General features: G+C 48.5%; 1 protein-coding gene across 2 annotated transcripts in view; it reads right to left on the reverse strand.

Moving 5' to 3' along the window:
• Positions 1 to 22255, reverse strand: part of KDM8 (lysine demethylase 8) — a 24636-nt gene continuing 2381 nt past the window's right edge. Inside the window, exons 2-8 of one of the 2 annotated variants that reach the window (XM_053557390.1) lie at positions 14160 to 14689; positions 12465 to 12520; positions 10864 to 10996; positions 7782 to 7826; positions 3686 to 3835; positions 1876 to 1968; positions 1 to 1787 (exon numbers count right to left, since the gene is read on the reverse strand). In XM_053557390.1, coding sequence (XP_053413365.1) covers positions 1623 to 1787; positions 1876 to 1968; positions 3686 to 3835; positions 7782 to 7826; positions 10864 to 10996; positions 12465 to 12520; positions 14160 to 14657 — 1140 coding nt within the window. In that variant the 5' untranslated portion in view covers positions 14658 to 14689 and the 3' untranslated portion in view covers positions 1 to 1622. Of the gene's footprint in view, positions 1788 to 1875; positions 1969 to 3685; positions 3836 to 7781; positions 7827 to 10863; positions 10997 to 12464; positions 12632 to 14159; positions 14690 to 22255 lie in introns of both variants that reach the window. The other variant, XM_053557389.1, reaches the window with a different exon arrangement.

Below are 22255 nucleotides of genomic sequence, written 5' to 3' on the forward strand. Positions count from 1 at the left end.
GGACACATACACATGTACATATATATGCAAGGTCACATGTGTACAGGCACACAGGTATACAGGTAGTATTTAAATGTGTCTAAAAATTAAGAATGTAGTACATTTCACTGTATGATACATATTTGGTAGCTTGTAAATGAAATTAAAGAATAAAGTTTTATTTATGGCTACCTAAAAAAAAAAAAAAAAAAGAATGTAGTACATTTCCCTCGACATGACACAGCATTTCTTTATGACTTTAAGAACTCCAAGTGTTCATAGCTAAGTGATATTCCTTTGCACTGATGGGCCATTTTTTACCAACACGATTCAGGATGTCTCCCATGTCTTGTGATGATAAATAGTGCCACCATGTCATCCTGCACATACATCTCACCCGCCTTTCTATTTCTTTTGGGTGTGTTTCTAGCAGTGGGGTCATTAGACCTTGAGGTGTGCGTGAATATTCAAAGTTCTGGGTTTTTACTAAACTTCTGCCAGGCTGATCTCCTACCAGGAGGACAGTAACATGGAGTGTGAGTTGCAAAGATTGTGATTAATTTGGTAGGTATCTTTGTTTCAATTTGCATCATCTTTGAGTGTTAGTGAGTCATAATTTTTTTTAGGTTTATTAGCTTTTAAGTGTCTTTTTTTGTGGTTGGTTTAGAATGAATGATTTTTTACTTGATGGTCACTGGGTGTCATGAATGTTGTCCAAATCCAGAGAATACTGTAAAAAGGTCCACCAATTTGTGGTTCTCCCACCCTGTGGGTGAGGGGACTTCTCTGGTGCCTGCAGTTGGGGATGTGCCTGTCTTTATCCACAGGGTTGGGGAAAGTCTTAACAGCCAAAACAGATAAAATAAACCAGTGTGTACACAAAGAAGCTTACAGAAAGCCTAGAGCCTGGGCCTATCCCTGGCTTAAAAGCAGCCTCTGGAGGGTAGTTACTCCTGGGAGAAAGCAGCTGGAAGGGATAGGAGGGGGCTTCTAGGCACTGGTGATGGTTGTTTCTTCACTCAGGAACCTGTTGCTGGGTATGTGCATGGTGGAAAATTAATCAAGCTGGAGACCTTTGTATGCAGGTTACCCTTTGCTAATGAAGACCCTCCCTGTGGCCAGGGCCATGCCTCTCTCCAGAGTTTGCAGGCTGTGGCGCCCAGTCTTGATAAGGAAGTATATATGAGTAAGTAAGTAGGTTGAGCAGCAATAGCTGAAGTTCCCGCAGCAGCAGGGCTCTGCCACCGCTCACGTGCCACCTCCTGACCCCTCTCTTCCAGATGGAGACACTGGCATCTTGGCCACATCACACAGCAGGTAAGCCGTGCGGGCCAGCCTCAGGGCTCACGCCTTACCATGCATGAGCTGCCTGTTTTCTAAGCTTCTTAAGCTTTCTGATGATGTGAGCCTCCATGGGGGCTGTCCACAGCCTGGCCTGAGGCATGCCCCTTCCTGGGCTCTCCCCGCTCTGTGCCAGCCGGGTGCTGCAGCCCACTCTTGCTGGGCAGGGAAGGCTTCTCCAGGGCACTTCAAGTGTGCTTGTCTCATAGACACCAAGACCCAGTGCCAGATGGGGCACAGAGCAAGAACCGACTGAATCCAAAGGCTGTTTGCATCTCACTCCCTTTCAACCCTTCTCCTAGCTATGACCACCAAAAGCTGACTGAGAAACTCAAATCCAGAGCCCGTACGTAATGCCAGTATTTAACTGGGATAAACAGGATCTCTCCAGGGGATAGGATGCAGGACAGGAATGGGGCGTCGGTAAACTTGGGGAACTTCTCTATGTCAGGATTCTCCACGTCGACCTGAGGAAAGCAAAAGGAGACACTGAATCCAGGGATGGTGGGGGGGGGGGGAGGGTCTGCAATGTCGTACTGGGTCCCACATGCCCACCTGGCTCGTGTTATGGAGAAGGTGTGTGTCATGAGGATACAAAGCCTCTGACTCCTGCGGTGAATACAGCCGGATGTACTTCCTCCCAATCACCTGAGGGGAGAGACTCGGGTCAGTCAGCTGGTGACCTCCCACCTCCCTGCCCCATCACTGCTGCCTTTTTTTTTTTGAGACAGAGTCTCACTATGTCACCCTCAGTAGAGTGCCGTAACATCACAGCTCACAGCAACATCCAACTCTTCGGCTTAAGCGATTCTCTTGCCTCAGCCTCCCAAGTAGCTGGGACTACAGGCGCCTGCCAGAACACCCGGCTATTTTTTTGTTGCAGTTGATTAGTGGCCCAGGTCGGGTTTGAACCAGCCACCCTCAGTGTATGTGGCTGGCGCCATAACCACTGTGCGCCGAGCCACTGCTGCCCTTTCAGTGTGCTGCTCCCTGCACTCAGTTTGCCTTTCCTCACCACACCCAGGCTCAGAGTTCCAAATGTATGTTTTCCTTCTATATATTTTATGGGCTGGCACAGTGCCTCATGCCTGTAATCCTAGCACTCTGGGAGGCTGAGGCAGGAGGATTGCTTGAGCTTAGGAGTTTGAGCAAGAACGAGACCCTGTCTCTACTGAAAATAGAAAAATTATCTGGGCATGGTAGCAGGTGCCTGTAGTCCCAGCTACTTGGGACTGAGGCTGAGGCAAGATCACTTAAGTCCAGGAGCTTGAGGTTATCATGAGGTACGACATCATGGCATTTACGAAGGGTGACAAAGTGAGACTGTCTCAAAAAAGAACCCCAAAGGCTTGGCGCCTGTAACACAGTGGTTATGGCACCAGCCACATACACCAAGGCTGAAAGGTTCGAATCGGCCCGGACCAGCTAAACAACAATGATAACTGCAACCAAAAAATAGCCGGGCGTTGTGGTGGGTGCCTATAGTCCCAGCTACTTGGGAGGCTGAGGCAAGAGAATCGCTTAAGCCCAAGAGTTTGAGGTTGCTGTGAGCTGTGACGCTACAGCACTCTACCGAAGGTGACACAGTAAGACTGTCTCAAAAAAAAAAGCAAAAGCAAATAAACAAAAATAAATATTTTATGGATCAGTAACATTGCTATCAGAGCCAATAATAATCAAGCACTTGACTGTGCCAAGCACTGTCATGCGCTTCCTGTGTATTAACCCACTTAATCCTCACAATAATCCTGCTAGGTGGCTTAACTCCATCCCCACTTCACAGGCAAGGAAACTGAGGCAGACAGGCTCAATGAACTGCCCAAGCTCATAAAGCTGACAGGTGACAGAGCTGGTGTTCATGCCAGGCAGGCTGGTTCCCAAAGCCCAGTTCTAGGCCTCTCTACTGCACCACCTCTTTGGACTGGTCCTCTGGGCTAGAGATTATTGTGTGTCAAACCATTTTCCCTGCCTGTGAAAACCAAGGTGATCTTAAAACAGTGGATAGAGGCCCCTCTCCTTGCAGCAAACACATCTGCTTCCCTGCTGGGGTCTCAGAGACTGAGAAGCTAGCCTGATGGCAGGCAAGGGGAGGGCAAGGGTAGTCAGGGATGGCTGTGCCAGGTACACGCTCTCTCCTGAGAACGCTCCTCTGCCTGGGGACCCCAGGATGAGCCAGTCCAGGAGCAGCCACTTCTGGAATCAGCCCTGACCAGAGAGAGGGCCTTACCCCAGGCCTGGTACCATTTCTTGGTTTTTGTCCACATTCTTTTTAGTGGTTCTTATTTTTTTAGGAGCCTGGTATTTAAAGGCAGATAATGTGGCCAGGAGCAGGGAGAAGACCACTGTTCTGGCAGCAAAACCCAACCTGGGTGAGGAAGTTTTGCTGGGGATCCTGATGGAGTGGGGAGACTGTTCCTCGGGGTCCAAACCAGGCATTAATGGTGATCTCGTCTTCTTCCCCATTGCCCAGGCAGCAGTAGTCAGGGATGCCGATGTCCTCCTTCAATTCTGGGATCTGTGGGTGTCAGAGTAGACAGTGGAAGTTGAGACCAGCCTGCGATGCACCAGCCCAGGATCAGCCGACTATCTGAGAGAGGACTCAATACACATTGTGACACAGACATATTCTACTGGGTACGAATTTTAAAAACAATTTAAAAAACAAATATAAGTAGGGAAGAGCTATAATTTTATTTTCTTTCCTTTTAAAAAACCCTTTACCAAGCTTTACTTAAAACTAAACCAGGCTGTCATTTTCTGCAGAGTTATGTATTTTTTAAAAAATCGAATTGAAGAAAAGCAAAAAAAAAATGGGATTGAGGCCAAAGCAGTGGCTCATGCCTATAATCCCAGCACTTTGGGAAGTTGAGGCAGGACTGCTTGAGTCTGAGAGTTTGAGAACAGCCTAGGCAACATAGTGAGACCCCATTTCTATAAAAAATTTAAGAATTAGCCAGGTATGGGAATAGGAACCTGTATTCTAGCTACTCAGGAGACTGAGGCAGGAGGATCATTTGAACCTTGAAGTTTGAGGATCCAGGGAGCTATGACTGGGCTACTGTACTCCAACCTGGATGACAAAGCAAGGCCCTGTCTCTAAAAAGAAGAAAATGGGATTGAATATTTACAAAACCTCTGGAGAGGAAGATTTCCCCAAATTTACTAGTGGTAAAGAAATCAAAATTTATACATTTTAAATTAATTACTATGAAGACCAACAAACTAGGCTGGGTGTGGTGGTTCATGCCTGTAATCCTAGCACTCTGGGAGGCCGAGGTGGATGGATTGCCTGAGCTCGCAGGTTCAGGACCAGCCTGAGCAAGAGTAAGACTCTGTCTCTAGGGCAGCACCTGTGGCTCAGTGGGTAGGATGCTGGCCCCATATACCGAGGGTGGCGGGTTCAAACCCAGCCCTGGCCAAATTGCAACAAAAAAATAGCTGGGCATTTTGGTGGGTGCCTGTAGTCCCAGCTACTTGGCAGGCTAAGGCAAGAGAATCGCCTAAGCTCAGGAGTTGGAGGTTGCTGTGAGCTATGATGCCTTAGCACTCTACCGAGGGCGATAAAGTGAGACTGTCTCTAAAAAAAAAAAAAGACCCTGTTTCTAAAAATAGTTGGGCATTGTGGGCAGGCACCTGTAGTCCCAGCTACTCAGAGGCTAAGGCAAGAGAATAACTCGAGCCCAAGAGTTTGAGGTTGCTGTGAGCTAAGATGTCACGGTACTCTACCGAGGGTGACAAAGTAAGACTCTGTCTCAAAAAAAAAAGACAAAACAACCCCCTCCCCAACAAACTAGGGAACTTATTTGAACTAACTATGGTGAATGGGGGGTTAATATACAGAGTTTATACAAACTAATAAGGAAAGTGCTAAGATCTCAATACATAAATGACACTATAATCAAAGAACTAAAACAAATAATACATAAAAGCAAATTACATATAAGGATGGGCTTCAAATAAACCCAACTAAATTAGCAAATAAACCCAAATTAAGTCGATAATGAATCATCGTTTCCCATTATTCCAGATTTCATTCCACAGATGAAAACACCAAGTGGTGGTGAGGACATGGTGAAAGGGACACTCAGCCCAGGCCACACCACTACTCAGCATGTGACCACGCACAGGTCTTAAAGGGACGTGCAGTGTGACTCCAGAAGGAGCGAGGAACCACAGGGAGGCCACGAGGCCAGGGTTCACACAGGGACACAGGCTATGTGTTGGCTTCCCTGACCCGGCCACCAGCAAGGGTCTGTGGTGATGATCGCAGACAAGTCGCTGTGGGGAAACAGCATCACTCTGCCCTGCCAGTGCCTCCTGTAACCCTACTCCCTTCCCCAGCTCCCCCTTCCTCCCTTGGACATCCAGGGGCCCTGACATCTTTGCAAGAGAACACCTAGAACGAAGGCGTGGATTCTTGGCTTCCTACTTTGAAAAGCCCAGGTGGGCACAGAGCATCTGTTTCCATACAGGCAGAAACAGGCTGGGTGTAGCACCTGCCCGGTGAGAAGGGAAGCGAGGGTGAGTGTCCAGGAGCCTCAGTGTATCTGGCCATCTCGGAGGTTCATGGTGGGGTGGAGCTGTGGCAGTCTGGCCTTCTTTGGAAGGACCAGGGTCTCAGAGGGAAAACCCACTTCCTGTGCCCTCAAGGGCACCACAGTTTACCTCCTGGGTTGAACCCACCAGAGCAGGCTGCCAGCCCTCACCACCAATCCATCTGGATCCTTCATAAGACCCTGGTTGGACCCAGAGGCATTTTTTGAAGACTTGGAGGTAAGGAAACAAGGTTGCAAGGGGAACTTGAGCCTTTCACCTGCAGGTAGATACTGCCATTCCTTTGGGAGCAGATACTGTGAATGCAGACTGCTGATTAAGAAACCAAAGAGCAACTAGAAAAACAGGATGTGCTGCTGTTCTGTTCTTTAAGAATCTGCTTCAAATTGCCGGTGTAGAAGTGCAGACAACTGCTGTGCCCACTGCTTAGGGCTAATGTAGAAGGTCACAAGCTGAGGTCACCCTCCAGGGGTGTGGCAAGATTCCTTCTCAGAGCACATCTCCCACTGTGGCTTCTGGCTGGGATGGCACCAGACTGGGCCCTGCACAAGGCTGAGTGGAAACTCTGCTTGGTTCCTGGTGACATCACCAGGATTCCTGAAAGGCAACTGATCACAGCATGTGCTCAGAATCACTAGCCAAAAATTCAGAGACCCCAAAAGAACAAATGCTCTCAAGATAGTGAGGCAAGCCTAGAATGGTGGCAGTCCCCAGGACGAAAGTCAGTAAGAAGTTCTTGGGCAAGAATTTCGTAGGAGCCGCTGAGTTTCCTGTAAACAGAAGGTCCCAGGGCTTGAGGATATACAGACTTCTTCCTGAGGTACCCTCAGCAGCAGAGGGGACACCCACCTCTGGGACCCGAGGTGAAAAACAGGTGGCCCTCCACCAGCTGGGATGTTTGTAAGATTCTGATTCATCATAAAAATAATTGTGAAGTTTCCTTTACAATTGGGCCAGTAAAATACAAAACAACTGCTCTAGGACAGGGAGCCAACAGGACAGCTACAGCTTCAAGGGTTCCAGGTCCAAAGTTGACTGTCCCTATGGAGGCCTGCCCAGTGTCACCAAGGTCAGAGGACAGGCTGGTCTCTTGGGATCACACATAGTGGAGGCCTGATCAATTAGAATCCTCTTTTCTTCTCTTAGCAAGAGAGGTGGACAGGAGGCAGGAGTCACAAGTCCTGACACAGAAGTCCTGGGGAAGAGCCTATAACCATAACTGTAGGTGTTATGGTTGAGTCTGGTACAGCCCCTGCTGGCCCTGGGTCCCCTGTGAGCACAGGGAGGGAGGACAGCCCTGGCCACAGCAGTAGACACAGCAGATGAGCATCATCTGGGGTCTCTGCCCCAAAGCAGAGACGGTGCCCCAACTGCCCCTTGGCTGTGTGGTGCAGGGCATGCAGCCTGGCCCTGCCCAGTGCTGCCTCCCTGGATGTCCTGCTGTGCCCCACCATGGCAGCATCTCAGGCCTGGCCAAGACCAAACCAGCTATGTCCCTCCTGGGTTCTCCAGCTTCATCTATCAAGACTTTTGGGTCCTGAATCTAGAAGTCTTCCTTGACTGCCCTCTCCCCACCGGCCCACACACCCACTCAGGTCCAGGGCCCAGGAGTTCTTCTGCATCTTGCACCTCTGTCCTTGCCTGGCATTACCTCTCCTTGGGCCACTGCAATATTCCAGCTGGTCTTGCCATAGCTGCCCCACTTCAGCTCATCCCAGAACAGTAGCCAGTAATCCTTAGAGAACTGACAACTCCCAGAGCTTTCTGTCTTGTTAGGAAAACAGTCCTTCGTCATCCTGGCCCTGCCTACCTCCTCACCTCAGCTCCCACCACACTAAACTTTTCTGCCCTCTTGTGTCAGAGCTGGGGTGGGAGGTGAAGGACAGAGAAGTATGGTTTAGACTTACCTGGTCAAAGAGCTGATGCTGAGCAAGGTAGCCGACGTCCTTTGGCTAATACACAGGAGAACAAGAGTGACAGAGAAAGCCTGTTAGTGGTGATAGGTACCCTCCTGCTGCTGCTCAGCCCCCAGCGTGTTCCCTCCCTGGCCCAGCCCTAGCCCCAGCCTGGCCTTAACCCTGGCCTGCTACCAGAGGACAGCCCTCCACTATGTCTTACGTGGTCCCCTCCTCTGATCCAGGGCAGGTATGATCAGTGCCCTCAGGAGCAGGGCTGGGCTGCAGAGCAAGAGACTCAGGATCTGGCATGGCCCCTGCCACCTGGGGTGCCCTGCGCAAGTCACCCTGGCTCCCTGAGGCTGTCTTCAAATGAAAAACAAAAGGGTTGCTGGCCCATTTTCTTTTTTAAATGGGATCAGACTATGTATCACTTTGAAATTCACTTATTTAATGATGTGCCATGAACCTCTCTTTAAGTCAATGCGTACACGCCTGACTCATTCTTCTGATGGGTACATGATGTTAATATACAGGATCCGTCACTATTGATTCCACCATCTCCCTGTTGGTGAACTTTCAGGCGATTTTGCCACTGCATTTCAATAAACAGCCTAATGTATGGGTTCTTAAATTTTTATGGTATAGGCTTCCAAAAGTAGAAACACTGAGTCAAGGGCATGTGCATTTTAAATTTCAGTAGCTTCTGCCAGGCTATTTCCCCCGAAGTTAAATCATTTGTATTCTCACTGATTACCGCCAGTGCCCATTTTCCTACAGCTCTGTCTGTGTTGGATATTATCCTTTTGGGAAAGTATTTGCCTACCAGTGGATAAGAAAATGCGTGCTTTACCAGGGGAAGAGGGGGTGGTGATGCCCCCAAAGCTCGAGGTTCCAGAGCAGACAGGCCTCTGGGTGCTCTCACGTCTCTGACCAGCTTAAAAGGAGAGTCCCCAAGAGGCTGTGTTTCTACCCTCTCCTTCACTCCACAAAGGTGACTGAGACTTCACAATGTGCTGGCCCCTGGGCACAGCCAGCTCTGATGCAAACTCTACCCTCATGGATATCCTGCTCTAGGGGACCTTCCCCATGTGCTGGCCGTGCCATGCTAAGAGCTTTACATGTTTTCATCCTCACAACAGTGCAATGAATTAGGCGTAACAACCTCCAACTAACTAACCCAAAGTCCCAGCACTGAGGATGGGAGAGGCTATGTAACCAGCCACACCCCGGCAGAAGGGGACAGAGCCCACATAGCCCTGTGCTGCCGGACAACACCGCCCACCTCCCCTCCATGCCACGTCTGGCTGGGCCTCCCTGCATGGGAACCAGGCTTTCTCAAGCAGGGGGCGAGACAGTAAGGGTCTTTCTAGCCAAGGGGCCTTCCCAGGCTCCAGGTAATAGTGGGCTGAACAGAGGGAGAGGCTAGAGGAGGCACCCGGAGGGCAGGCTGGAGAGAGGTCTGCAAGCACTGGCGGGGGGCAGCCTGTGGAGGAGGTGGGGAGGCTAGGTGAGAGAACTGGGGAGTGGGTGCTCTGGGGTGCCCCCAGGAGTGCAGAGGAAGTAGGGAGTCTGGGTGAGAGAGCTGGGGAGTGAGGGCTTTAGGGGGCCTCCAGGAGTGCAGAGGAGGTGGGGAGTCTGGGTGAGAACTGGGGAGTGGGGGCTCTGGGGAGCCTCCAGGGGTACACAGGAGGTGGGGAGTCTGGGTGACAGAGCTGGGAAATAGGTGCTCTGGGGTGCCCTCAGGAGTACAGAGGAGGTGGGGACTCTGGGTGAGAGCTGGGGAGGGGGGATCAAGGGGGCCCTTAGGAGTGCAGAGGAGGTAGGCAGTCTGGGTGAGAGAGCTGGGAAGCGGAGGCTCTGGGGGGCCCACAGGAGTGCACAGAAGGTGGGGCATCTTGGTGAGAGAGCTGGGGAGTGGGGCCCACCCCAGGAGTGCAGAGCTAGTGGGGAGTCTGGGTGAAAGAGCTGGGAATGGGAGCTCTGCAGGGGGTGGGGGGAGCTCCCAAGAGTGAAGAGGAGGTGGGGGGTCTGGATGAGAGAGCTGGGGAGCAGGAGTTCTATGTGGGCCCCCCGGAGTGCACAGTTCCAACACTGATGGTGAAGCTCCTAGCCAGTGTGGTCATCCATCTGGTCTCTGACTGTGGCAATTCTATGATGAAATCAGATCAGAAACTCACTGGGCCTGGGGCTGCCAGGGACTGTGAAAATCCACAAGGCACACACACTCTACTCTTACACTGTGCTAGGTCTGCGTCCCTCTATAGGCTCCCTTGTTCTCAGGACGGTTCAGAGCCCTGGAGGGCTCGACCATCTACATTCTCTGCCCCCTGGGTCTTGGGAAGAAGCCACCTACTGCCTTGTTCAGAATCTGAACTGATGAAGTGGGGCAGCTGCTTTGTAAGTCAGTCTGGTGGCTGGTTCTTCACATAGTTGACCATCTGATCTGGCGATTCCTCTGCTAGTATACACCTAACAGAAATGAAAATATATGTCCACAGAAAAGTGTGCATGAGAATGTTCACAACAGCATTTTTCATGCTAACCCAAAAGAGGAAAACGACTCAAGAAACACACAGCTGCTGCACAGATAACAAAACGTGGCAGACTTCCCAACACAGGATCATTATTTAGGAACGGAGCACTAACATAGGCCACAGCGGGTGAACCTTAGTAACACTACATGATGTGAAAGAAGCCAGGTGCAGAAAGCTACCTATCATATGATCCCATTTACATGAAATGTGCAGAATTCACAGATCCACGGAGAAAGAAGGCAGATCAGTGGTTGCCTGGAGGTGGGGGTAGAGGAAATGGGAAATGGCTACGAATGAGCGTGGGGTTTCTTTGGAGATGATGAAAATGTTCTGGAGCTAGATAGCCGCGATGGTTGCATAATCTTATGAATAGCCACTGAATTATAACCCCAAAAAGGGAACCTGAACTGAGTCCCTCCTTCTTGGCCATCCTGTGACCACAGACTCAGATTGACTCCTCTGAGACCTCCGACTGCATACAACACAGGGTGGGTACTTGCCCAAATGTACCATGCTGGCCTCTTGTAAGCGCTAGGGGAAAGGAGCCCCCAACATACCTCGTTCACGATATACTTGCTGATGAACTCGCTGATGGTCATGAGTGTCTGGGACCATTCCTCATCTGTGTACCGGGAACCAACTTCCACTGGGACAGTTCGGCAGCCAGCAACCTCTTGGATATACTCCAAGCTATCGGACAGACATATGCACTGTCATCACTGACGCTTGGTGGGAATGGTGCTAAGTGTGCTTAATCCTCATAAAACTTCATGAGGCCCAGACCCGAGTTACTTCATTGATAAGGAGACTCAGGCACAGAGAGGTGAGGGTACTTGCCTGAAGTCTATGGTTAGTACAAAGCGCTGTATAGCCCTGCAGATAAGCCCAGTAAAATTTCCCTGCTTGCCAAGAGCCTCCTAACTTCTCTCCTTGCTCATATTGTTATTGAGCTGAAAAATCTTCTGTGAGCAAGCAGTGGGTTGTCTGCGGGTGGGAGGTACACCTGTGCTCCAAACTCCAGGCCTCATGAAATACACACCAGGGGACCTGCAGCAAATCATTCAGCCTCTCCAGGTCCTAGTGCCCCATGGGTAAGTGGGGGTGAGGAAGTGTCTGTCCCCTGGGAACCAGGGAGGATAAAGTAAGACAGAGCATGGCAAGTGCCTGTCCTGGCACCTGGTCTGGAGCAAAACCCACAATGAAGGCTTACTGTCATCATGGTGCCTGGAGTCACACGAATCCAGTGGGAACCTCTCCCTCCTTAAACTACCACAAATCAGGCTGACTCCATCTACCTTCTTTGAGATCTACCTCCTCATTTCCAAAATTAGGCACAGCTACAGCCTCACAGCCACTTTCTTGCTGCCTTGTCTGCTTTCCCTGTTGCAGGAAGATGAGTCCCAACGGAGGGAAAGAGCACCCAAACACCATGTTTATATGAGGAAGAGCTTTATTCACCAGCCGGGAGCTTATGGCATAGAATTCCAAATGGCCACGCTTCCTGACTGGCTTGGTCTTTCCCTTTTTATCGACAGTCAAAAAGTTCCACCCATAGGTACCCTTCTCATTGGCCAGTTTGACTAAAGCGGGAGATGCTATTCCAGCCCCTACAGAACTACAGGATTTTATGGAACTTGGAAATTTCCAAGTTCCAGGAAATTAAGTTCACAAATTCCCAAGAGCTGAGTCACCATGGACAGGACCCCGCAGGTATATCCTTGTGGTCTCCTTGAGAAGACCTGTTCTCCTAGACCTCACCCTTCTCAGGTATCCTCTCTCATCCCCACCACAGATTTGAGGAGTGACTAGAAACAAACTAAAGAGGCCAGAGAGAAAGGGGCTGTCTCCTCAGGGCCCTGAAAAGGCCTACAGAATTCCTAAAATCCTGCAAAACTGCATAATAGACTTATCCTAAGACTGCCACTTAGGGACTCATTAAGAAATTGCTTAGGGCAAGTTACTATAGAAAGAGAATCTTATAACCTTTGGCATAAATTCAGAGCGCCTCCCTTTTAATTCTTGTTTAACCCCTTGGCAATCAACCTCAGGGGCTGGTAGTGCAGGGCCGGCAAGGTTGTATTTACTTGGGATGGGAAGAGGAGTAATTTATCAAGTCCTGGGGACCTCACCGCCATGCCACCGCTGTCTCCTCACCCACCTCCACTTCTTCATGCAGGGCCAATGGTCAGCCACACCTTCCAGGATCACAGGCCTCTGTGGAACCAAAAAATGCTTCTTGAAATGCTGGAGGGATGGACAGTGAAGCCGGGGGACTGTTCTTTCTAATGTCAGGTCTGGAATCAAACCATGATCATTCTTTGTTTTCTGTTTAAAATCAAAACAAAACAAAATGGCAACAATTTCAGAAAGTCAAAATATGAGGCATTTCACTCACTAGGAATTTGCTTTAGTGGTAGGACAGCTTGGGCATCATTAATAACAACAGACAGGTTTTTTTTTTTTGAGATTGAGTCTGACTCTGTTGTTCTGGGTAGAGTGCTACGGCGTCATCATATCTCACAGCAACCTCAAACTCTTGGGTCAAGCAATCTTCTTGCCTCAGCCTCCCAAATAGCTGGGACTATAGGTGCCTGCCAAGCTTGGCTAGTTTTTCTATTTTTAGAGACTGGGTCTCATTCTTTGTCAGGTTGGTCTCCAACTCCTGAACTCAAGCAATCCACCTGTCTTGGCCTCCCAGAGTGCTAGGATTACAGGTGAGTCACTGCACCCGGCCTTTTTTTTTTTTTTTTTTTTTAACCAAAGGAGAGGTTGAACATTTTCCCACAGGTTTGTTTAATAGATCTATTTCCTTCTTGTGAATATTCTGTTCATGTTCTTGGTTTTCTCCCTCCTCAGACTCAAGTTCTTTTCCCTACTGATTTGTATAATGCCTTACATAACAGAGAGACATTCACTCTCTGACAGATTTGCTGAGAATTTCTCTCTCCTCATCCTGGGATTTCCTTTTATTTTGGTTACAAGCATGTTTGTTTAATGACATCCATTTGCATTTTTCTTATTTAAAAATAATACTCATTATAGCTGGGCATTGTGGTGGGCGCCTGTAGTCCCAGCTACTTGAGAGGCTGAGGCAAGGGAATCGCCTAAGCCCAGGAGTTGGAGGTTGCTGTGAGCTGTCTGTTGCCAAGGCACTCTACCATGGGCAATAAAGTGAAACTGTCTCTACAAAAAAATAAAAATAATAATACTCATTGTAGGAAATTCTGAAAACATAGGAAAACATTTAGAAAAATGTTAAAACCCCCTCACACCTTCCCTGTGCCTAGGACATTCTCAGTTCTTTTCTTTCTGGGGGTCAGTGTACTGACTGCTGTTTTTGAGAGGGCAAACTGAGGAGGAAGTTAGTGACTTGCCCAGGGGGGTGTGCCTGTCAGTCTCGTGAGTGAAAGCTTCTGAGTAAACCCTGATCGGTGCCTGTGGGGGTGCTCACTGGTCTAGGCACTTAAACACCAGTAAGGTCACATGAATGGACCTGAAGGGGCAGGACAGAGTGGTTCTATGAACACAAGTCAGCTGGTTGGAGTAGCTCACCGCAGCACAGAGGCAGAGGCAGACAGGAAGTACCACTTTGCCTAGGTGCCACTTCAACAACTGACCCGGAAAAGGCTGACAGAAACAGACCACAGCTGGCTGCAGCTCTCGCCTCAGGAACCACCAAGCCTCCCCATCCCTCTCTCCTGAAAGGACGCTGCTTTCACAGAAACTGGGAATGTTTTTTTTTTTTTTTTACAAAATGGATAGAGTTGCTCCATTTCCCAAATCAATGGAGATGCTATTTTCAGCCAGGCGGCTACTTCTACAATAGGGGCGTGGGACAGTTTTGCCCAGATACCTTTGTGCTGGGCTGCTGCTGGGTTAAGCTGTGGGCAGGCCTTTTTCTGGAAAGGTGTGTCTGGAGGATGACAGCCACCTTATGGAGGATGTCTCCAAGGATGGTCGCCCCCATCAGTAGGCCCATGTCACAGACCCTGAGGGCGGTAGCCATGGTGGCAGCATCCCCAGGTGCCTTGCAGAGACACAGGGCTTTGAGAAGGCAGCCGAAGGCGTAGACCCGTCGCCAGTCTTTGTCCACATCTCGCCATGTCCCTGTGTTGAGTTTCTCCCAGGAGTAGTCCAGAATCACCTCACTCCTCTGCAGACACTCATCTCCTTTGTCCTCGTAGAAGAGCTCGGTGGCTTCCTGCAGTAACATCACTACACTCCTCTCCACTTTCTCACTCAGGTCCAGCTTCAGTTCTTCTTTGGTGTTTGGCAGGAGTGCCCTCATGGCCTCCCAGAGCGCACCTGCTCCTGCCAGGGGTTCTCTAGGACAGTGGTTGGCTTCACCCATCTGGCCCACTGCTGGCTTGTCTGGACAAATGCCTGGAGGGGAGGAAAAATGGTTAGAGACCTGGTGCAGACCAGACCCCTCCGTGTGTTCCCACAGCTCCCCACATCTCATCTGTAACGATGTTTCAACAGTGGTCTTCTCTGCCGGGCAGAAGCTCTGTGAGGGCAGGGCCCACATCTGTGGAGGTCACCACTGTATCTTCAGGGTCTGGAGCAACACCTGGTATTCAGTGAGCACTGGATAGATGTTTCTTCAGAGAGAAACATGCACTGTCCTCTGTAATGCCTCTAATACTCTTCCTATGCCAAGCAAACTCTTACCCAACCTTTAAGGACCCCCCCTCTGAGAAGTCTGCCAAGACTCCCAGACCACGTTTTGTATTCCCACAGCCCTTGAGCTTCTCTGACAGCACTTGCCACCATGTACTACAAATACCCAGTGACATGAGTGGAGTGTCTCTCTAACACTAGACCGAGAGCTCCACAAGGCAAGAACATGTCTTATTCCTCTGTTTCTTTAGAGCCTAAAGGCAGAGTCTGGCTCATACTAAGCACTCAATAAAGGTGTTGAAGGAATGCTACCTTAACTTTTCAGGATGAAACCTGGAAATACATCAAAAGAGTGAACATCACAGTTGGTGGCTGGGTGGTGTTGGGCTGGGTATCATATATGAACAGCAGCCAGTCCTGAGGAATAAGTACTAAGATGTGACTAGGTGTATGCCACTATGTTCTAAGTATTATACTATCAGTGGTTACATTGCCTATGTCATTTGAAGCAAGAGACAGGGACCATCATCTTTTGTAGAAAATATTCTAGGTTAGGGGTCAACACACTTTTTATGGAAAGGGCAAGATAATAACCCTTTCTAATCCTGTCTGACCTTGTCCAACATAATGATTTATTATTTTTTTTTTTTGGTTTATAAACAAAAATAAACAAAACACTTTATGTAACCTAAAATAGATAATGAAATCATCAGGTGAACTCATATTTATTATTTTTCTCTTTTAAAACTGTAGGATAATTACAAGTAATCCACCAACCTCTTTCTCGCCTAAAATAAGTAAGAGCTGGGGAGTATGCAGGTGGCAGAAAAATTGGATTGGAAAGGGTTATATATTTTAGGCTTTGTAGGTCATATAGTCAATGTTGCTACCACTCTGCCACGGTAGCATGAAAACAGCCATATGGGCATATGTAAACAAATGGACATGGCTATGTTCCAATAAAACTTTATTTACAAAAGCAGATGGTGGGCCAGATGTAGTTTGTCAACTCCTGCTCTATACCCATCCAAATCTTTATCTTCTTCCCAGGTGCACAGTCAGACTACATTTCCCAGTTTCCCAGGAGTCAGGCCTTATTTGCTGTAGCTGTAGGATATTAAAACTTCTTTTTTGGCGGGATCCGTAGCTCAGTGGTTATGGCACTGGCCACATGCACAGAGACTGGCAGGTTTGAACCTGGCTGGGCCAGCTGAACAATGACAACTGCAACAACAACAACAACAAAAAATAGCTGGGTGTTGTGGCGGGCACCCGTAGTCCCAGCTACTTGGGAGGCTGAAGCAAGAGAATCGCTTAAGTCCAAGAGTTTGAGGCTGCCGTGACCTGTGACACCACACCAGTCTACCGAGGGTGACATAGTGAGACTCCGTCTCAAAAAAAAAAAAAGAAGAAAAGAAAAAAAGAAGAATTTTTTTTTTTTTTGAGACAGCGTCTCACTATGTCGCCCTTTGTAGAATGCTATGGCATCACAGCTCACAGCAACCTCAAACTCTTGGGCTTAAGCAGTTCTCTTGTCTCAGCTTCTCAAGTAGCTGGAACTACAGGTGCCCACCACAACGCTCGGCTATTTTTTTGTTGCAGTTGTCATTGTTCTTTAGCTGTCCCCAGGCTGGATTGGAACCCACCAGCCTGGGTATATGTGGCTGGCGCCCTACCCACTGAACTATGGGTGCTGCCAAAACTTTTGATGTTTTAGCCTCCTCTGTTGTTTTTGAGTTTCAAAACCTAGAGGCTTTTTCTTAAATAAGATCTGAGGTCTCACTTGCAATTTGATGTGGCTCAAATATGCCATGTTCTAGCTTGTGTGAATGGTAATGATGTCTGTCACTTCCAGGCCTGGCTGATAAATATTTCCCATCTGCTACATGATCCGGCTCACTTCCCTATTCACCAGCTGGAAGTGAAGAAACCTGAGGCTCTCAGGGGATGGCAGAGCCACAAGATGCTACCTGGAAAAGAGCTGCCCAAGAAGGCCACTTCCAACCAGGAATATCCATGTCAGGCAGGCTTTGTGAGCAAAAAATAAGCTTGTGTTTAGCCACCAAAGTGTCAATGATGCTTATTATAAGTTAGCCTGTCCTAATATGGTAACTTCTACTATTATTATTTCTAATAATAGCCCCTCCAAAGATGTCCATACCCTAATCCCTAGAACCTATGAATATGTTACCTAACATAGCAAAAGGGACTTTGCAGATGTTATTAAGAACAAGGACTCCTTACGGTGCCTGTGTCTCAAAGGAGTAGAGTGCCAGCCCCATATCCCAGAGGTGGCGGGTTCAAACCAGGCCCCGGCAAAAAACTGCAAACAAACAAAAAAAACAAAAACAAGGACCTGGGTGGCACCTGTGGCTCAGTGAGTAGGGCACCAGCCCCATAAACCTAGGGTGGTGGGTTCAAACCCTGCCCTGGCCAAACTGCAACAAAAAAATAGCGGGGTACTGTGCCAGGTGCCTGTAGTCCCAGCAACTTGGGAGGTTGAGGCAAGAGAATCGCCTAAGCCCAAGAGCTGGAGGTTGCCGTGAACTGTGATGCCATAGCACTCTACCGAGGGCAACAAAGTGATACTCTGTCACTAAAAATAACAAGGACCCAAAGATGGGAATTTTATCCTAATCTATCTGTTAGGCCCCACCTAAGACCTGAGTCTTTAAAGAAACCTTTCCTGGCTGAAGTCAGAGTCAGAGAGACATGTGATTATGGAAGAATGGCCAGCAAGACACAAGACTGCTAGCTTTGAAGTCAGAGGAAGAGGCTCCCAGGCTGGGGTACCCGAGCAGCTTGTAGAAGGCTGGAAAAAGCAGAGAAATGGATGGTCCCCTCAAGCCTCCAGAAAGGAATGCAATGCTACTGAGACCTTGATTTTAGCTCAGTACAACCCATGTCAAACTTCTAACCTAAAGATCTGTACAATAATAAATTTATGTTGTTTTAAACCACAAGTTTATGGTAATCTGTTACAGCAACAATAGAGAAAGAATACAACTTTTTTCTTTTTTGTAGAGACAGAGTCTCACTTTACTGCCCTCCAGTAGAGTGCCGTGTGACGCCACGGCACACAGCAACCTCCAACTCTTGGGCTTACGCGATTCTCTTGCCTCAGCCTCCCGAGCAGCTGGGACTACAGGCGCCCGCCACAACGCCCGGCTATTTTTTTGTTGCAGTTTGGCCGGGGCGGGGTTTGAACCCGCCACCCTCGGCATATGGGGCCAGCGCCCTACTCACTGAGCCTCAGGCGCCGCCCAGAATACAACTTTTTTCTAATCAACAAAACAGGGCAAAGGTGATGGGATGTCATCTCTGTGATCAGGTTTCCTAAGATTCCTTCCTTAAGACTTCTCTCTAAGGCAAGTGGCCATGTTGGAAAGACCCAGGTGTCAAATAAGAGAGAGTGGCCTAGAGCCAACAGCAAGTGTGAAACTGAGACCCTCAGTCCTGTGGCCCTTCAGGAACTGAATTCCACCAACAACTATAGAAGTTTAGAGCCTGTCCTATTGAGCCTTCAGATGAGAACTCATCCCTGACCAATATGTGACTACAGGCTTGTAAGGGATCCTGACGCAGAGGACCTAGCTAAGCCACACCACATTATCAACCCATGGAAACTGATGTAGTTAAGTATGACTTATGTTAAGCCCCTGAGTTTACGGTGATTTGTTAAGTAGCAATATATCTAACTAACACTCCTATCCAGATTGCCTGCATACTCTAGGAACCACACAAAAGAACACGAGGAAACAGAATGGCTTCACACAGTGCTAACCTGTATGAAGAGGTCAGCAGCCAACAGGGAAGCAAAGACAGGGATGCTAGAAACATGGTCCTGGGCTACACATTCTGTTCCAATCCCTGGGGCACTTTAGCTCATTCCCTCACCCTCTACACCATCATTTTCAGCTCAAGAATAACAATAATAGCAGGCAGGGTATTGAGAATACTACATGGATCACCTCACCCAAACTGCAACATGACCCCACACAGCTGATACCACAATTATAAGGCATTTACTATTAGCCAGATGCTCTCAGCACTGTACACATCCCTCTTTTTTTTTTTTTTTTGGTAGAGACAGAGTCTCACTTTGTCACCCTCAGTAGAGTGCTGTTGCATCACAGCTCACAGCAACCTCTAACTCCTGAGTTTAGGCGATTCTCTTGCCTCAGCCTCCCAAGTAGCTGGGACTACAGGCACCCGCCACAACGCCCGGCTATTTTTTTGTTGCAGTTTGGCCGAGGCTGGGTTTGAACCCATCACCCTCAGCATATGGGGCCGGCGCCCTACTCACTGAGCCACAGGCGCCGCCCTACACATCACTCTTTTAATTCTTACAGAAACTTTAAGAAGGTATCATCACCCCCAATTTTAAGGAAGCTGAAGCAGACAAGTAAAACAAGTTGCCCAAAGCAATTCAACTAGTAAAGAGGTGGGGCAGAGATTTTAAATTTACAGTCTGGCTTCAAAATCACAATCTTATGAATGAGGGGGCTAAGCCACAAAATCAAAAGGGAATATGGGAAGAGGCCAAGGCCTGGGGTTGTGGGCAGGTCATTTTTATCCCCTTTCCACAGGTGAGAAAACCCTATTACCTCACATTAGGTTAAGGGCACATCCTTCTCATTTGTTATTCTTTTTGAAGTTCTTCCTCCTGGGCCTGTCCTAAAGTAACAGCAGTAATTCAGAGTTGTTCTCAGTTCTCCAGCCTGTATCATGGTTTCCCAACAATTCCCTTCCCTCTGATTTTGCTTCTCACAATATTGTGAGGCAGCCATAATCATTTCCCCTACACTTTTCTCATCATCCTATTTTGATGAAGAAACTAAAGCTAAGAAACACTAAAGTATCTTGGCCCAAGATAAGTGTGGTTGATCACTTATTTGTACAGAAACAGGACTAAATTCCAGTGGGTCACAGTCCCTCTCCCATGTGCCCTGTCAATCTGCACACTTTCTGTCCATTAACACACCCCTGGCACCCCTATGATGTGAGGTTTTACAGATAAGTGAGATTAAGAGGTGCAGCAATTTGTTCAAAACTACACAGCAAGTGTTAGTGTCTACCCAGAATGCTTTTTGGCTTTGGGGTGGGGACTTCATGGGCTTTCTGGACCTCCACATCCATAGGGCCAGGCTTAGTCCTGGTTCACAGTAGACATCCTTCCCCTGGCTCAGTGGGTGGTAGGATGCAGAGAGCTCAGCCTGCCAGGATGGTTTCTATCTCTAGCTTCCTAGAAGGTTCAGAGAAGTCTTGGGTTGACCTCATCAATAGTCTTGAGAGTTTCACAGTCCAACCTTCTAGCACTGTTTCAACAACTAATCCACATGAGACAGCACATGGGAGCCATGAACTGGCCTCCCTGGGTGGCCTCATGGCTCAGCTGCCAAGTGTCTCACATAAGTTTTACAAAATGACATTAAGAAGTCTCGTTGGCTCAGCGCCTGTAGCTCAAGGGGCTAAGGTTCCAGCAACATACACTAGAGCTAGCGGGTTCAAATCCAGCCTGGGCCTGCCAAACAATGACAATTACAACCAAAACAAACAAACAAATAAAAAACCCAAATAGCCTGGCATTGTGGCAGGTGCCTCTAGTCCCAGCTACTTGGGAGGCTGAGGCAAGAGAATCGCTTAAGCCCAGGAGTTGGAGGTTGCTGTGAGTTGTGACACCAAGGCACTCTACCCAGGGTGATAGCTTGCGGCTCTGTCTCAAAAAAAAGTCTCATCATGGGCGGCACCTGTGGCTCAGGGGGTATGGTGCTGGCCCCATATACCAAGGGTGGTGGGTTCGAACTCAGCCCTGGCCAGCTAAAAGAGCAGTGGCAACTGCAACTAAAAATAGCTGGGCATTGTGGCAGGCACCTGTAGTTCTAGCTACTGGGGAGGCTGAGGCAAGAGAATGGCTGAAGCCCAAGAGTTGGAGGTTGCTGTGAGCTGTGACGCCATAGCACTCTACCAAGCTGTGACTGTCTAAAAAAAAGTCTCATCATGAGCACCCAGAAGCCTGAGGCCCCACCCTGGCTTCTCATACAGGCCTACAGAAAGGCCTCTCAAAAGTATACTGATTGTTCAGTCTTCCCCTGGATCCTTATGTACAAGCTTTGTAAACTCATCTTAGTGGCCCTTTAAAATGGCCTCCCAAAGGGTTTCAAACGTGCTATTATCTAGTTCCCTGGGATGCAGATACGGCCTTTGTCTGCTAGCATTCAGGGGACCTCATACCATGGTCCTCCCAGCACTCGTAAAGGCCTTAGCATCTCATGGTAGCCTCATATGCTGCCTTGTAACCCATGGGTGGCTTCATGTCTAGTCTTCATAAACTGGCCTCCTAAGGCAGCCTATGTGCTGCAAACCGGCCTTGGAGAACAGCTCACATTGAAGACTACATGAAACAGGCTTCTGGGAAAGAGGGCCTCACGCTGGCTGTACAAAACAGTCTCCTCTTGGCCATACAACATAGCTTTATTTACTTAAAATACAGAGTTCTTCAGTGAATGGCCTTATTAAAAAGTCTTCAGGAACTTAAGTTGAGATACACTGTATGACAACTTTCCAGAAGTGGGCTTTCAAATTATCTCTGTATTAGCCATGTGAAATGGCCTCCCAGAGGCCCTATGATTGATCTTAAAATACGACCATCCTCCAAACCCCGTTTGCAGAATGAAGCTTTCCACAGTGAAACAGCATGCTGGCCACTGTCAATCTTTTGGCTGGTTCCACAGCTTCCCTGAACCTCTCATGATTTGGTCTTTTAAATTTGCCTTCAGGAAAGGCACCAATCCTAATATATGTAACATCTTCTACAGTGGCCTTCTGACCCAGAAGGGGGTCAGATTGGGGCTTGTCTGAGGCCTGGTGAAACTTGGATTTTGCCTTAGTTTCACAAGTCAGTTTTCCATAGTTTCTTTATGCTCCGATGAAGTGTTGCTTGTGTATCCAGAACCCTCTGGGGAACAGCCTCACATTGGCTCCTGTAAGCCACATGAAGTAGCCTTACAGGAGAAAGAGTCTTTTGCCTGGCTGGGTGAGACTTTTTTTTTTGAGATGGAGTCTTACTTTGTCAGCTGTGACATCACAGCTCACAGCAACCTCAAACTCTTACGCTTAAGCGATTCTCTTGCCTCAGCCTCCAAAGTAGCTGGGACTACAGGCACTCGCCACCAATGCCCAGCTATTTTTTAGGGACAGGGTGTTGCTGTTGCTTAGGCTGGTCTCAAAGCTCAAGCAATCCACCCACCTCAGCATCCCAGAATGCTGGGATTATAGGAATGAGCCACCCATGCCCAGCTCAGAAAAAAACTTCTCCATAATTGTTAT

The sequence above is a fragment of the Nycticebus coucang genome, chromosome 12 (genome assembly GCF_027406575.1).
Source record: "Nycticebus coucang isolate mNycCou1 chromosome 12, mNycCou1.pri, whole genome shotgun sequence".
In the NCBI taxonomy this organism is placed as follows: domain Eukaryota; kingdom Metazoa; phylum Chordata; class Mammalia; order Primates; family Lorisidae; genus Nycticebus; species Nycticebus coucang.